This window comes from Dama dama, chromosome 18 (assembly GCF_033118175.1).
Source record: "Dama dama isolate Ldn47 chromosome 18, ASM3311817v1, whole genome shotgun sequence".
NCBI lineage: Eukaryota > Metazoa > Chordata > Mammalia > Artiodactyla > Cervidae > Dama > Dama dama.
Window position 1 is genome coordinate 81,756,832 of NC_083698.1, and position 13,937 is coordinate 81,770,768.

Sequence of the window (13,937 nt, forward strand, 5' to 3'; positions counted from 1 at the left end):
CCAAAGCCCAGGTTCTTTGAGTTCCCCTCTTTTTACTCAATTATGAATTACCGATTCTTAAGCTTTTGACATGTATAAATAGTAATTTTGTACATGTAAGTTAACTCTTCACCTGATGATGATTTTTGAAGTTTCACATTACAATTAAGAGCATGGACTCTGGGACAGTCTTCAGCTCCAATCCTGTATATTTTAAATCAAGTGCTCGGGGCTGGTGCCCTGGGATGACCCAGAGGGATGGGATGGGGAGGGAGGTGGGAGGGGGGTTCAGGATGGGGAACACATGTAAATCCATGGCTGATTCATGTCAGTGTATGGCAAAAACCACTACAATATTGTAAAGTAATTAGCCTCCAACTAATAAAAATAAATGGAAAAAAATTAAAAAATAAAAATAAAAAGGAAAAAAAATAATATATAGCCACCTCCTAGCTGAAAGATCTTGGACAAGTTATTTAACCTTTCTGAGCCCCAGTTAATACTGCAATGGGGGTAATAGGGTGGTTCTGAGATTAAATAAATTAGTGTATTTAAGTGCTCCAGAGTATCCAACATCTGAGAGGTGCTATAGAAATGTTGACTATTTCTTTTTTAGTAATATTTAATAACTACTTCTTTTTAGATAACTATTTCATTATCTTATTTTACTAACGAGAATGCCTAATACCTAAGAGGGTAAATATCTCAATAATGTATTAAAATCCTCCTGGATAGAGAGTGATATGTATATAGAGAAATGGAAGGTCATTCACCAGACCTGAAATTTTGGAGATATTACTTAAAGGGGGGACTTTGAATAAGGCAGTTTTCTGGAATTCTCATTATGTTTAAAAATCAAAGCAAAGAAAAAAATTTATGGTGAAAGGAATAAATAAGTCCACATTGCTTTTGGACTGTCCTGTATTTCAACTTCCTGCTCCTGCTGACACAATTTGCCCCAAAGCAGTTCTGCTGTATGTTTTCTTGTCTTCCTTGGAAGGCATGCTGTTCTCATCTCCTTTCCCTTCTATTTTCTTCTGTCTCTCCCAGTTTCTCTCTCTTAATACACACATACTTTTTCCCTTTCTGGGATCCACCAGTAAGAGCCATAAACTAGATCTGGTTTCTGTATTTTATTATTTGTAACTATTTCCACCCACACAAACACTCACATACACAATTCTGACATTCCTGAGTCATGAAACGCAAAGTGTATTTTACCATCCCCTGAAAGTAGAAATTCTTCCCTCTAAAATTAATGTCACGGGCTTCCCTGGTGGCTCAACAGTAAGGAATCCGCCTGCAGTGCTAGAGTTGTGGGTTCAGTCCCTGGGTCAAGAAAATTCCCTGGGTCAAGGAAATTCCCTGGAGGAGGGCAGGGCAACCCACTCCAGTATTCTTGCTGAGAAAATCCCATGGACAGAGGAGCCTGGCGGGCTACGGTCCATGGGGTTGCAAAGAGTTGGACACGATTGAAGTGGCTAGTATGCACGCAAAATTAACGTCACACCAGATACTTTTGTTAGCAGAACCACAAATCAAAGCCAGAAGGGATAAATTTGTTTAAAACTTTTCTTTGTAACTCAAAAAGTAGCCGGGAATATTTAGCTCTTCCATATTTTGAAGAGAAACGTGAAGCAGTAACATCAGCGAGATCTTTGGGGTACAGCGGATGTTTGCTGGAGACGTCACGGTATTCTCCACAGAAAACACAAATAACTGCTCTGTATTTAACATGCTGATTCAGTCTCCATTTCTGAAAAGATGAATGGGAGAAAGCAAAACTTGAAATCCAGGGGCTTCCCTGGTGGTTCAGTGGTAAAGAATCTACCTGCAATGCAGGAGACACAGGTTTGATCCCTGGTCTGGGAAGAGCCTACACGCTGCGGAGCAAGTAAGCCCAAGCACCACAACTATTGAGTCTGTGCGCTAGAGCCCAAGAGCTGAAACTACTGAAGCCTGTTCGTCCTAGAGCCCTCACTTCACAAGAGAAGCTGCCACAATGGGAAACCCAGGCACCACAACTAGAGAAAAGCCAGCGAAACAAGGAAGCCCCAACACAGCCAAAAATAGAATTATTTTTAAAAATCCAAATTATGTCTTGATATTTTCTAATAAATTATTAATGTGTCCACGCACCCTAAAAGCTGCAACATTTGAATACATGTTACTTTATCCATAAAATAAGAAAGCTGTTACATGCAGCTTTTTAAGGATATTCATTTATCTTATAAACATTGGCCAAAGCTTATGCCTTACTCTGTGCCTGAAATTAGCTAGTAACAAAGGTGAGTAGGAGGCGTTATTGTGCTGGGTGCTTTAACTATGTTATCCCATTAAATCCTCATACCAATCTGTGAGAAAAATAGTACACTCTTCTTCTAACAGATGAAAAAATTAAGGCAACAGAGCTAGAAAGAAGTGAAGAGATTCACAGCAAAAAGGCCATATATCAAATTAAGACTATTCTTCAAAACAGTAAATTATCAGAATATTAAAAGAACTATCTTATTATACATTGAAGCTCTTGATAGCAGAGAATATGATTATTGTTGGATTGGTAACTAAGCATGTGTTAGGCTAGGAAATATGTGTGGCCAACTACATCAGTGTCAGTGACTCCCTATAGACTTCAGTCCTGTGAAAGACCTCATGTACTGTTTGAAAATAAATAGCAATTGAGTAGTACCCAAACACTTTAATTTTTTTATAAACATGTGTTTTCACAGAACAGAATTCGTACTTGACTTCAGCATGAACTGCGTTATTTCAGAACATGACTACCTGATGTGATTCTGTTTGGTTGGCAGGAAGCCATGCACTGGTTCCCCTGGGTTTATATGAGTGTGGTCTCCTCACTGTGATTTCTGTAATGGTGTGCCATCCATCACTGAATTCTAGACTTTCTTGCAAACTGTAACTTCACCCATAGAAACCGCGGCAAAGTTTTGCTGTCTGTTTCAGGCCAATGGATCGTGCCTTGCCTTAGTTGTTCAGACAACAGGACCTGTGACTGGAGAGAAGTCACTTGGCAGCCCCACCACTGCCAATACGGTGTCCTGACCAAGCCTCAACTCCAGCAGTGCCTGGGAGGAAGGAAGGTAGGTTCTGGATTCTTCAGGGGAGACTTTTCATTTATGCCGCCTGCAGAACTGAGGCCCACACAATTGTATCTCCTAGACCCATGCCTGCTCCTTCAGTCTGCAGAGGACAACTAATGGATGCAGTTTCACTCTTTGAATGGATGCGTTATCATAGGAGAGCCTTAAGGATTCTTGTTCAAAATGCTCAATTGTTTCATTGTTTCCAAAGAAGTCTACTTGACAGATTGAGGCTATTAAAATCGTGTCCTGTGCTGACCCAGTCCCATGCTGGTTTTCTCAGCACACATGGGTAAGAGCTGGCCACATCAACTGACAGTTGGTGGTTCCGAGCAGCTGGCCTTGTCAACTGCAGCTCTCACAAGACTCTGCAGTTGAAATGGCCATCTGTGGCTCAGACAGGCAGTGGAATGTTTCTGCATGTAAGACTTCTGCTCCAGCTCACCCCAGGCATGACACTGTTTTCACATGCTAACCTTCCTGATCTTCTCTCACGTTCCCGGGCAGGTCTCGCGTGGACCTCGCTAGACTGCTTTTCCTTTAGTGCGGCTTCTAAGCTGGTTTCTTGGACATGTGGTGTCTCCTTGCTAGGCGTGCTCTGACTAGGTAGATTCCAGCAGAGTTCTCGGACGTGCAAACTGGGCGAATAGACTGAGATGCTTGGGTATCGTGAAGTAAGTAATCCTTCTCCAGATTTTAAAGTAGTTTTTAATCAGATGGACATTTCCTTACAAACTATGTATAAGCTCTCACACACAGGCAAGACTGATTTCAAAAACCAACTTTTTAAAGATGCTCTATGAATCATAAAGAAAAAGAAAGTGTTAGTCACTCAGTTGTGTCTGACTTTGCAACTGTGTGGATTGTAGTGCAACTGCATAAACCGTAGCCCATCAGCTCTTGTGTCCATGGAATTCTCCAGACAAGAATTTGATACATAATGATCACGTAATAAATCTTTGTTAAGTAAATGAATACATTAAAATCTTGTTTATTCCTAATCATAAATCTGTGCAGTAAATATTGTTATATCTGTTTTCTACTTAAGAATATTGAAGTTCAGAGAGTAATTCATCTGTGATCATACATGTATGTGAGCTGGCACAATTTAGGCAGTTTTCACCACCAATCTGGACAATCCAAACTCCATATCTTAGAAATGTAGGACTGGAAGCAATGAAAATACTTGTTAATTTAAGAAGTCAGACTTCTCCATACCCTTTCAGAATATCATTCTGACCTCAGAATTTATAGTGGTCATGAAGATTCTAAGTGAAAGTGTTAGTCACTCAGTCGTGTCTGACTCTTTGTGACTCCATGGACTGTAGCCCACCAAACTCCTCTCTCCATGGACTTTTACAGGCAAGAATACTGGAGTTGGTTGCCATTTTCTTCTCCAGGAGATCTTCCCAACCCAGGGACTGAACCTGGATCTCTTGCATTGCAGGCAGATTCTTTACGGTCTGAGCCACCAGGGGTGCCCAGAAGTCACACCTTTTTTTCACACCTTTTCAGAATATCATTCTGACCTCAGAATTTAGAGTTTTCAAGAAGATTCCAAGATGTCACCATGTATTAAACTGAAAGTAGATGTTAAAATTCATCACTAAAGTCTGTGGCTTTGGACAGGACATACTGTTTCTCAGGCTTATTTTGTTCATCTGTTAAAAAAAAAATTGTGAATCTTTATGATCTAATCCCATGCTGTAGATTTATCAACTTTGTAAAAAGTGAAACACCTTCTTCCCTCTGTCTTAAACTACCCTAGCCTGAGTGTCTTAAATAGACGTTTGTTTCTCACAGTTCTGGAGGCTGAGAAGTTCAGTCTCAGGGTGCCAGCATGGTCGGGTTCTGGTGAGACTCTGCCTCCTGGCTTTTTGTTGGCTGCTTTGCTCAGATGATAATCAGTTTGCAATGCAGGAGTAGGTTTCCATCCCTGAACCAGGAGTCAGGAAAATCCACTGGAGAAGGAAATGGCAAACCACTTCAGGATTCTTGCCTGGAGAATTCCATGGACAGAGGAGCCTGGTGAGCTACAGTCCATAGCGTTGTAAAAGAGGAGGACACTACTGAGTGACTGACACTGTAACATATTAAGTAGAGAGAGCCAGAGCCAGAGACACAAGAGACACAGAGAGCTCTACTGCTTTCCTCCTCTTATAAAGACACAAATCCCCTCGTGAAGCCTGCACCCTCATGGCCCCATCTAAACCTGATGGGGGCTTTGCCAGTGGGTCAGTGGTAAAGAATCTGCCTGCCAGTGCAGGACACCCAGAAGACATGAGTTCCATCCCTGGTCGAGAAGATCCCCTGGAGGAGGAAATGGCAACCCATTGCAGTATTCTTGCCTGGAAAAGTCCCACGGATAGAGGGGCCTGGCAGGCTATAGTCCAGAGGGTTGCGTAGAGTCGGACATGACTAAGCAACTAAACAATAACAGACCTGATTACCTCCTAAGGCTCCACCTCCTACTCCTGTCACCTGTTGAGGGTGGGATGGGGTTAGGGTTTCAACAAGTGAATTTCGGGAGGACACAAGCATGAAGACCACAATGCTGTCTTTGTTCATTTCAAGGCAAATTATCAGCAACTCTACAAAGTAATGATAGGAAAAAGCGAAGATCTTCTTCTTACCTGTTTGAGATGGTGTTACAAAAACTGAAAATAAAGGTGTGTGTTCAGATCAGGGGATCCCCACACAGACCAGCCAGGGCTTCTCTTAGTGACTATTTGGGTCCAGAAGTGTCCTTCAGACATGCAAGCTTAGAAACTCAAATTTACCAACACACTGACCATGGTCCTAATGCTAGGACCATGCTCCAAGTAAATTAGTATCCTGGTCTGTTTTGTTTACCAGAATGCTAATTTACTCTATACACAACAGGGAAGTATTGTACATTTTTATCAGAAGAGCACAACCAGAATTAGCAAAACCATCCTGCAAGCAGTATGGAGCGTGCCTGCGGAGAGGAAGAAATGGGTGTGGGTGCCAGGGAGGCAGAGGCTGCTTAATGGAAAAATTCCATCATCGACACTGAGGATGCAAAGAAAGTAAAGAATATGTATAGAATAATCCCATCAGCGTAAAACCTAATGCCTCCATGCTTACATACACAGAAAATTTCTGGAAGCAACAAGCCTTAAGAGTGATTACGTAAGTGCAAAGGGGTGGGGGAAGAGTGGGATGGTGACAGGATTGGCCACATGTACTGCCAAGCTGGGGGCAAAACGGAAATGCGGGACCCTGTGGTCAATAATTATTATGAATTTTGAGAAGGCAAAAGCAGAGCCAGAAAGCAAGTACAGGACCCTTATATACAGAGACCCTATGTGAATGCCCAGGTCACATGGCCACAAAGCCAGTTCACAGAGTAAATTATGTTTTGTGTGTGTGTGTGTGTGTGTGTGTGTGTGTTTGTGTGTGCGCGCGCTCAGTCATATCTGATTCTTTGCAACCCCATGGACTGTAGCCCACCAGGCCCCTTTGTCCATGAAATCTTCCAGGCAAGATTATTGGAGTGTGTTGCCATTTCCTTCTCCAGGGGATCTTCTTGACCCAGGGATTGAACCCTCGTTTCTTGCGTCCCCTGAATTGGCAGGCCGATTCTTTACCCATGCACCACCTGGGAAGCCTAAATTCTGGTTGATCAAGTGTAAAGATATCTTTTTACATACAGATTTCTTCCACTATCCACAAGTAGAGCTCTCCGATGAAGTCTTTGGTAAATCAAAATAGATGAAGCTGAAGAGTACTCCCCATTTTCTGAAAGTTCAATTTACAGTTCTTTGCTTTCCTGAAATTCCTAGGTTAGTACCTGTTTTTGCTCACCAAAAGAAACCTAAAGAGGACATTTGCTTTTAGGAAAAAAGCCTGTCCTAACATAGATCTTTTATAAAAAGAAGTGGCATAAATTGAACTTCTGGAAAGCAGGGGATACATGTGTGTATTACCTTTATTTTTACAATAGTGAGCATCTTTTTAAATCCAAAAATTTCTATTTTAAAGAATTGTATACATCAGAACTTGGGCAGAGGTAGTGGAGATGAAAAGCAGACAAAAATAGAAAGACCTTTTGTATTCCAAATCACAGGATTTGGTAATGTGCAGACAGGTTTATGTACTCATATACCACACAGCACAGAGATGGTCGTGTCAACATTCACGATTACGATTATGAAATAACACTTATTTGCAGAAAGCTCCACTTATGACTAGGGCTTGATAACAGAATATTGTCCCTGCATATCTATTTCTCATTCTCTCAGAGTAAAATGTAAATATACTTGTGATCTTGAAACTCTTTCCTTTCATTACTGAGACAATTTCTCATCCTACCCAGAACTTTTTATAGTTACCATTCTATTTCAAAGACAAATGTTGGATTGGCCAGAAATTTCGTTTGGATTTTACCATAGGCTGTTCCATAAGATGTTATAGAAAAACCTAAGTGAACCTTTTGGCCAGTCCAGTACATGTTAAAGCATATCGTTACAAAAATAGAAAAAGAAGTAACACAAACATTTTTTTATAAATGCTCAACTTTTTGGGGGGTGTCGGTAGGGGGCACTTTTTGCCATGTCAAACGTTCAAGAAAAGAAACATATTATTTGAGTGATATTATACAGAAATTCAGTTTACAAATGCCTACGTTCAGCAGGGATCAGTAAGTGCCTCTGACTGGCTATCAGGAATGAAGTGACTTTTTAAATTCATTGAGGACATCGGAGTAACTCTGCTGCCCCAGGTCAGAAACGTTGCAATCTCAGTTCTCCCTGACATGTTATCACAGAGTGGAATCCAGCTGATCACTTAACACAGTTAAGCCTAGACCACTTTTTCTAACTTGTGGGCTGTCACCTTGTTTATTCATTTACCTGGCTTTTGTTGAGCTATGAGTCCGTTCTAGGTGTGCACAGAAGGATCCTCGAAGGTGCCAGATATCTAGTAGGAGAAGACAAATGAGAGAGATGTGATCTTTACAGTATAACACAATCATTGCAGAGGTTGGAAAAAGCCCAGAGGCTGACACCTGACCTGGACTGGGAGAGTCTTGAAGATTTGCTGAAAGAGAAAGTGCCTGGGCAGAGTGGTGTTGATAGTTACAAGCAATCTACCAATCACATGAGTTTGAAATAGTTTAATTGAACTAGAAAAAAAAAAATGAAGATCTTCATTTTTCTCAAAAGAACCTGTAATGAGGGTCATATCACTCGGGCTTTGTGCTTCCTTTGATTTTTCTCTTACTGGAGGGAACAGAGAATGGAGGAAACAGATAATGGGCAGGAACCAAGCAAGTGAAGGGTATATGGAGATGATTCTGAGTTACTCATGTTCAATTTGCTCCAATTTATGCATCTTGGATTGTGTAAAAGTGGAGACATACCTAGACATGCAATTTCTAATGGTGTAGTGCCCTTTCTCATTTGAAGGCTTTCAATTACTATGGAAAATTCAGACTTTTTACAGTGAGAATCCAACATGTCACTGTTACCATGTATAGTAGTGCAAATATATGTTGTGCTACAAAAAACAGAACTTTATTGTAAATTTCGATCAGGATGACCTTTAAGGAAATACGTTAAACTGAGTTGTCTTTCTCCAAAGAACCAAATTTAAAGGAGACAGAATTTGACTGGGCCTGTGAGACTTATTGGAAAGTTAGGCCTTCAAATAGTGTTCTACTTTCTCTAAAATCTCGAAGCACTCGTTTTTCTCAGTTGAATTTCCTTATGTTGTTATTATGGCCTTTGACATCATTTTACTACTGCTTTACATTGATGAGTGGGAAGCTATACTTGGAAATGGAGGCCCACCTGTGGAGAAGGAAAAAAGCACGAATCAACTGGGGTTTAAGAGGTGGTTCAAGTTTCCTGTAGCTTTGACCAGGAATGTCACCGCACTCCATGTGTAAGGGGGGCCAAACTTTTATACTTCAGTTATTAGCCTTTACTTCTATGAACGGGAGGCTGGTCTCTGAGAAAAGATGACTCAGGGCTTCTCAGAGCGCTTGTATCAGTTTCTATGGCATACTTGTTCGTGTCTGGAGGGCAGGTAAATATGAGAGCCCTTTTAAACTCTAAATTTATTCAAATATGAATTCTTTCATTTGAAGGCTTTTGTAAGTATGCATAGGTTTTATGATGTACCATTGTGCTGAGTCAAAGCAAAATCCATTGAAAAAGTATAAGCTAGGTGTTAAACTGTACTCTGATGAATGTTTCTAATTACATACACACCTCTTTCTTACTCAGTAAATTTTGAATGGAACAGTTATAAAAATTTATCAGAGCATAGTTTTGTAACCCACAGTGCAAAATACATAAGAAATAGTTTAGAAGGAGAATGAAATTTATAACTGAGAAAACTTAGGAGTCTGACCAAACTGAATAAAACGAGCTTTTATTTTGTTTGTCAGTTGAAAACATAGTTCAGCTGACAAACTCAGTAATTTTATTACTCAGTAATAAAATACCTGACAGAAGAGTGCAATTAAGAAAGGAAAATGTAAAAAGGCAATATTTACTGAAAGCATTTAAGCTCAGCTGTTAAAACAGGAAATGTAACTTACATTTTTAAAGCAATGTTTGCAAGTACAGTACTGTCTTGAACTTAAAGGTGTTTACATATTTGAAGTACGCCCAACTTACAATAATATGTTCTGGTTAATATGTGAATTCCATTATGGTTACACAATTCATTGTTGCTTGTCAGTTTCAATAAAAAGAGGTGAATAGAAGGAAAGGAGTGTACCTGACTCTTACCAGGAAAGGATGGCATACACATAAAGCTCACAATACAGAGGCAAGGGCAAAATAGATAGGTACTTTTGTTCCAAGCAGCTAGACTATCCATGTCTAGGTGATACTGTTGTTTGTTTTGATTTTTGCCAGATTTCATGTGTTTTAAAGTGACTTGTCTCTATGTCAATTTTCATCTGTTCTTGACCCCAAGAACAATTTGGTTGGTCATGTGTAGCCAGTTTGATCAAAATGCATCATTGAAAAGCATTCATTGCAATCATATTACATTTCATAGAGAAATGCTTTGTAGAATTTGATTTTCACACTGCCCTAAATATCATTAGCCATCTGATCAGTCTCAGCTTCATATCAGAGCTGACTCACCCTCTACTACCTCACTTGGCAGTTATCTTATGAGAGTGGTGGTGCTCAATCATGAGGCTCATGGGAGTCACTGTGGAGCTTTCTAAATGTATAGGCTATGCTTGGCCCTGGACTAGATGTAATGAATAAGACTACTCCTCACTTCACTTTCATTTCCGTTGTTTACCACGATGAGAGCTCCACAGTAAGTAGGTGTTGCCAGGATTAATGGACAAGGAGCTCCTATATAATTTCCCTTCTTGGAAGGTTCCAGTGGGCTCCAATTAACTGGCTGAAATCTGTGCTGGCATTTGCATGCACTTTGTTGGCTCTGAAGAAATATCCCCATTTCTGTGAATATTGAAGATAGAACCTATGCAAGAGGAAAGAAAGAAAGAAGGAAAATTATTTTAAATCAAGGTTTTCTCCCCCATCTATTGATTCTACATATACCCACTTCCTTCCCAGCTCCAACAGATCAGAAGCATCTGAGACCCTAACAAGTGACCTTTATATTGAGCTATCACAGTGAGCCCCCATTGCTCCTCTTCATTTCTTTATAACTTGCTTTGCTAACTATTCCTTGTTACTTTTGGTGAGTTTGGAGAAAGGAGGTAATGGAGTTAAATATTTACATATGTAGGTGTCATCATCATTAGTTCCCTTTATTCATGATGAAACAAAATGGGATGAAAATTGCTTTATTTTATATTTTAATCAAAAATTCTGAAAGCGTTTATTGCATTTTCACTGGTAAATGATTGTTCTTGCTTATATTTGTCCCAGAGAACCAATTTCTCTAAGAGTAGAAGTCCTTTTATGCATCATATGGATGATAAGTTTAGTCATTCATATACTTCATGTTGTTGCTTAGTCACTTAGTTGGGTCTATTTTGTGACCCCATGAACAGTAGCCCGCCAGGCTCCTCTGTGCATGGAATTTCCCAGGCGAAAATACTGGAGGAGGTTGCCATTTCCTCCTCCAGGGGATCTTCCTGACCCTGGGACTGAACCCAGGTCTTCTGCATTGCAGGCAGATCCTTTACTGACTGAGCTACAAAGGAAGCCCTCCATATACTCCATACTTTTGCTAATTCACAGGTGGAAAATCTGAATTTAGCAGTTTTTTCCCCCAGACTTAGCATGTAAGAGAATGTGGTAAAGACTAGCTAGGTGTTCATCAAACTCATTTCTTTCGCTTCCTGGCACAAAGCTTGGCTACATTTCTCAGTCTCCCTTGCAGTCAGGTGTGTGACCGTATGATTGGGTTTTATCCAATGGTATGTGAGCAGCAGTGACAGGCCCATCCCTCAGGGTGGACCCACAGGAAACCTGGCAGCTCTTTACTCCTCCCCCGGCTAGATATCAACACCCAGTGAGTTCTCAGAAACTGTAGCTGAGAAAGGCCAGATCTACTCATCCTGGGACGCTGAATGACCTCCCTGCCCCCACACATGCCCCTGCCTCGAACCACCTGGACCATTTTCCTGAAGAAGTAAACGTCGATAGTGTTTAGGCCACTATACATTTCAAGGCTCTATTTGTTAATAGCACTTAGCCTATGTCACCTAATGCAGGGACTATATCATGTTGAGAAATTTAGAAAAGAAAATAAAAATAATTAAACCATTGCATGGTTTTTAAGAAGACTTTTAAAATAAGCGCAAGCTTTAATGAAGCCTAAGAACAAGGTGTGCTTCTAGGTCTTAGAGTCCATGGCGGTATGAAATATAGTAGAAAAAACACCAGACCTTATACTTTTCAATGACATCCTGCATGTCAAGTTTGGGGAATAGAAACAGATGCAAAACTCTTCTAAACACATCTTTGTTTCCTGCTGATGAGCTGAGATCCAGCCTCTCATGCCACATTGAGACACAGATGATTCTGCTCCTCTCCAGAGCCCACCTTGATGGTGGTAGACTCCCTGCATTGCACCTCAGGACCAGAAGAGAGATGCTGCATAGGAAAATGCCATTCAATCTTTGGAATAAAGCTGCTACTAGAATCCAAAATATTATTAACGTTATTCCTGTGATGGGCTTTATTGAGCCAATGCATAATCCTTCCTTCTTAGTCCATTGTTCTATAGAGGTAGAAGTAAAGTTACTTAAGCTGATTAATTTTGCATGAGTTTTCAAAATGATTTTAAACCCAAGGATTTAATCTAATTGCTTCCCTTATTGCTGACTGATTTTTTAATTCACATAAGAAGCCAATATATAAGGTTGATTTTTACTCTAGGCACTATTCTGGACACTTGAAATTCAACAGTTAAAAAAAAGAAAGAAAAAACTTCTCCCTGTGGTGCTTAATATCATTGGAGCTTTAAAAAAATTGGTAGGGAGAAGAAACAGTTACTTTAATATTTTATTGCTAACTGATTATTTTTATAATTGCATATTGGTTAATTGTACTTTTTCTTCTTTGATTGCACTGCCAGCCAACACCTGTGCATACTAGTATAAGGCAGTAATTTTCACAGGAAACAAGAGTTTTTTTACAAATTGTATGGCTAGTTATACATATATGTTATCATAATTTAGACCCTTTACAGTGGAAGTTGAAAACAAATAACCTACTCATTTCCTTTGAAAAATTCACCAAGTTGAATGATCTAAATAAAGGCCAAGTACGAATAATGTTGCTGAAAAGAACCACTCTTATTCCTGGTATTATTTTCTAATTGTGTGCATTTTAAAAGCTGATATTTTGAAGTTAGAAATCTTTTAGTTAGGAATACCAATTAACCTCTTCCCAAAATGCCTTTCTCTACAGAACCAGCAATCTTAAATTCACAAGTGCATTTACATCTTAGTTATAATTTGTCATTTCTATCTTTCATGAATAGAAAGGCACTGGGATAGAATAATTCTCTAGAACATAGTCTTCTATGTCAGAGCTGTGTCTACTAGATTCAAAAAATGCTATCTCGCAGTTTAGGAGTATTTGTCTTGCAGATGGTGGTGGTATTTTGCAGATGCCCCTTCCTTCTCCCTGGAGCTTGTTACTGATGAGCAGTGGAGACATGAGGGACTGTTCAGAGGTTGTCAGTCTGCTTGATTCAGAGAGTTCTTCACCAGCAACCTCCAAGTCCTGTTGAGAGTCTGTCCTTCCCTGTCCCTACTAACAGGGTTAGTAGGACAAGAGAGAGGATGCTGTGATTTAGACACTTCCTATCTTCACTGACTTTTTCTTTGAAATAGCTAATGAATTTAAAGTGCCTAGGGACTTCCTTGGCAGCCCCGTGCTTAAGACTCTGTATTTCCACTACAGGAAGCACAGGTTCGATCCCAGTCGGGGAACTAAGATCTCACATGCCAACCGATCCCAGAGTACATATTACATAAAACCAACAATTAACAGCCGAAGTATACACTACAGTAACACAAAACAATACAGAAACACAGCCACTTAGAAACTGAAGCTCCCTCTCCTAAATCTTGGATCAATGAGAAATCCAAGATAGTTACAGAATGCTTATAAGAAAAAAATCATACGAGCTATTTCTTATTAAAACAAAGCAAATTGATGGCACTAAGTTGGCGTCATATAAAAATAAAATAAAGTGCCTAGAAGTGCACCAACTCAAAGGACATGAGTTAGAGCCAATTCTGGGAGATAGTGAAGGACGGGGAAGCCTGGCATGCTGCAATCTGTGGGGTCACAAAGAGCTGGACACGACTTAGCAACTGAACAGCCAACAAGCGGTGCACTGCAGGGCGCTCAAGAAGCATTCCAAAACGCTTCTTGC

General features: G+C 40.1%; 1 protein-coding gene across 1 annotated transcript in view; it reads left to right on the forward strand.

Moving 5' to 3' along the window:
• The window catches only part of CPED1 (cadherin like and PC-esterase domain containing 1), a 304,150-nt gene that overhangs the window by 260,518 nt on the left and 29,695 nt on the right, over positions 1-13,937 (forward strand). Inside the window, exon 17 of the mRNA XM_061165684.1 lies at positions 2,944-3,080. Within this exon, the coding sequence (XP_061021667.1) occupies positions 2,944-3,080 (137 nt within the window). The remainder of the gene's footprint in view (positions 1-2,943; positions 3,081-13,937) is intronic.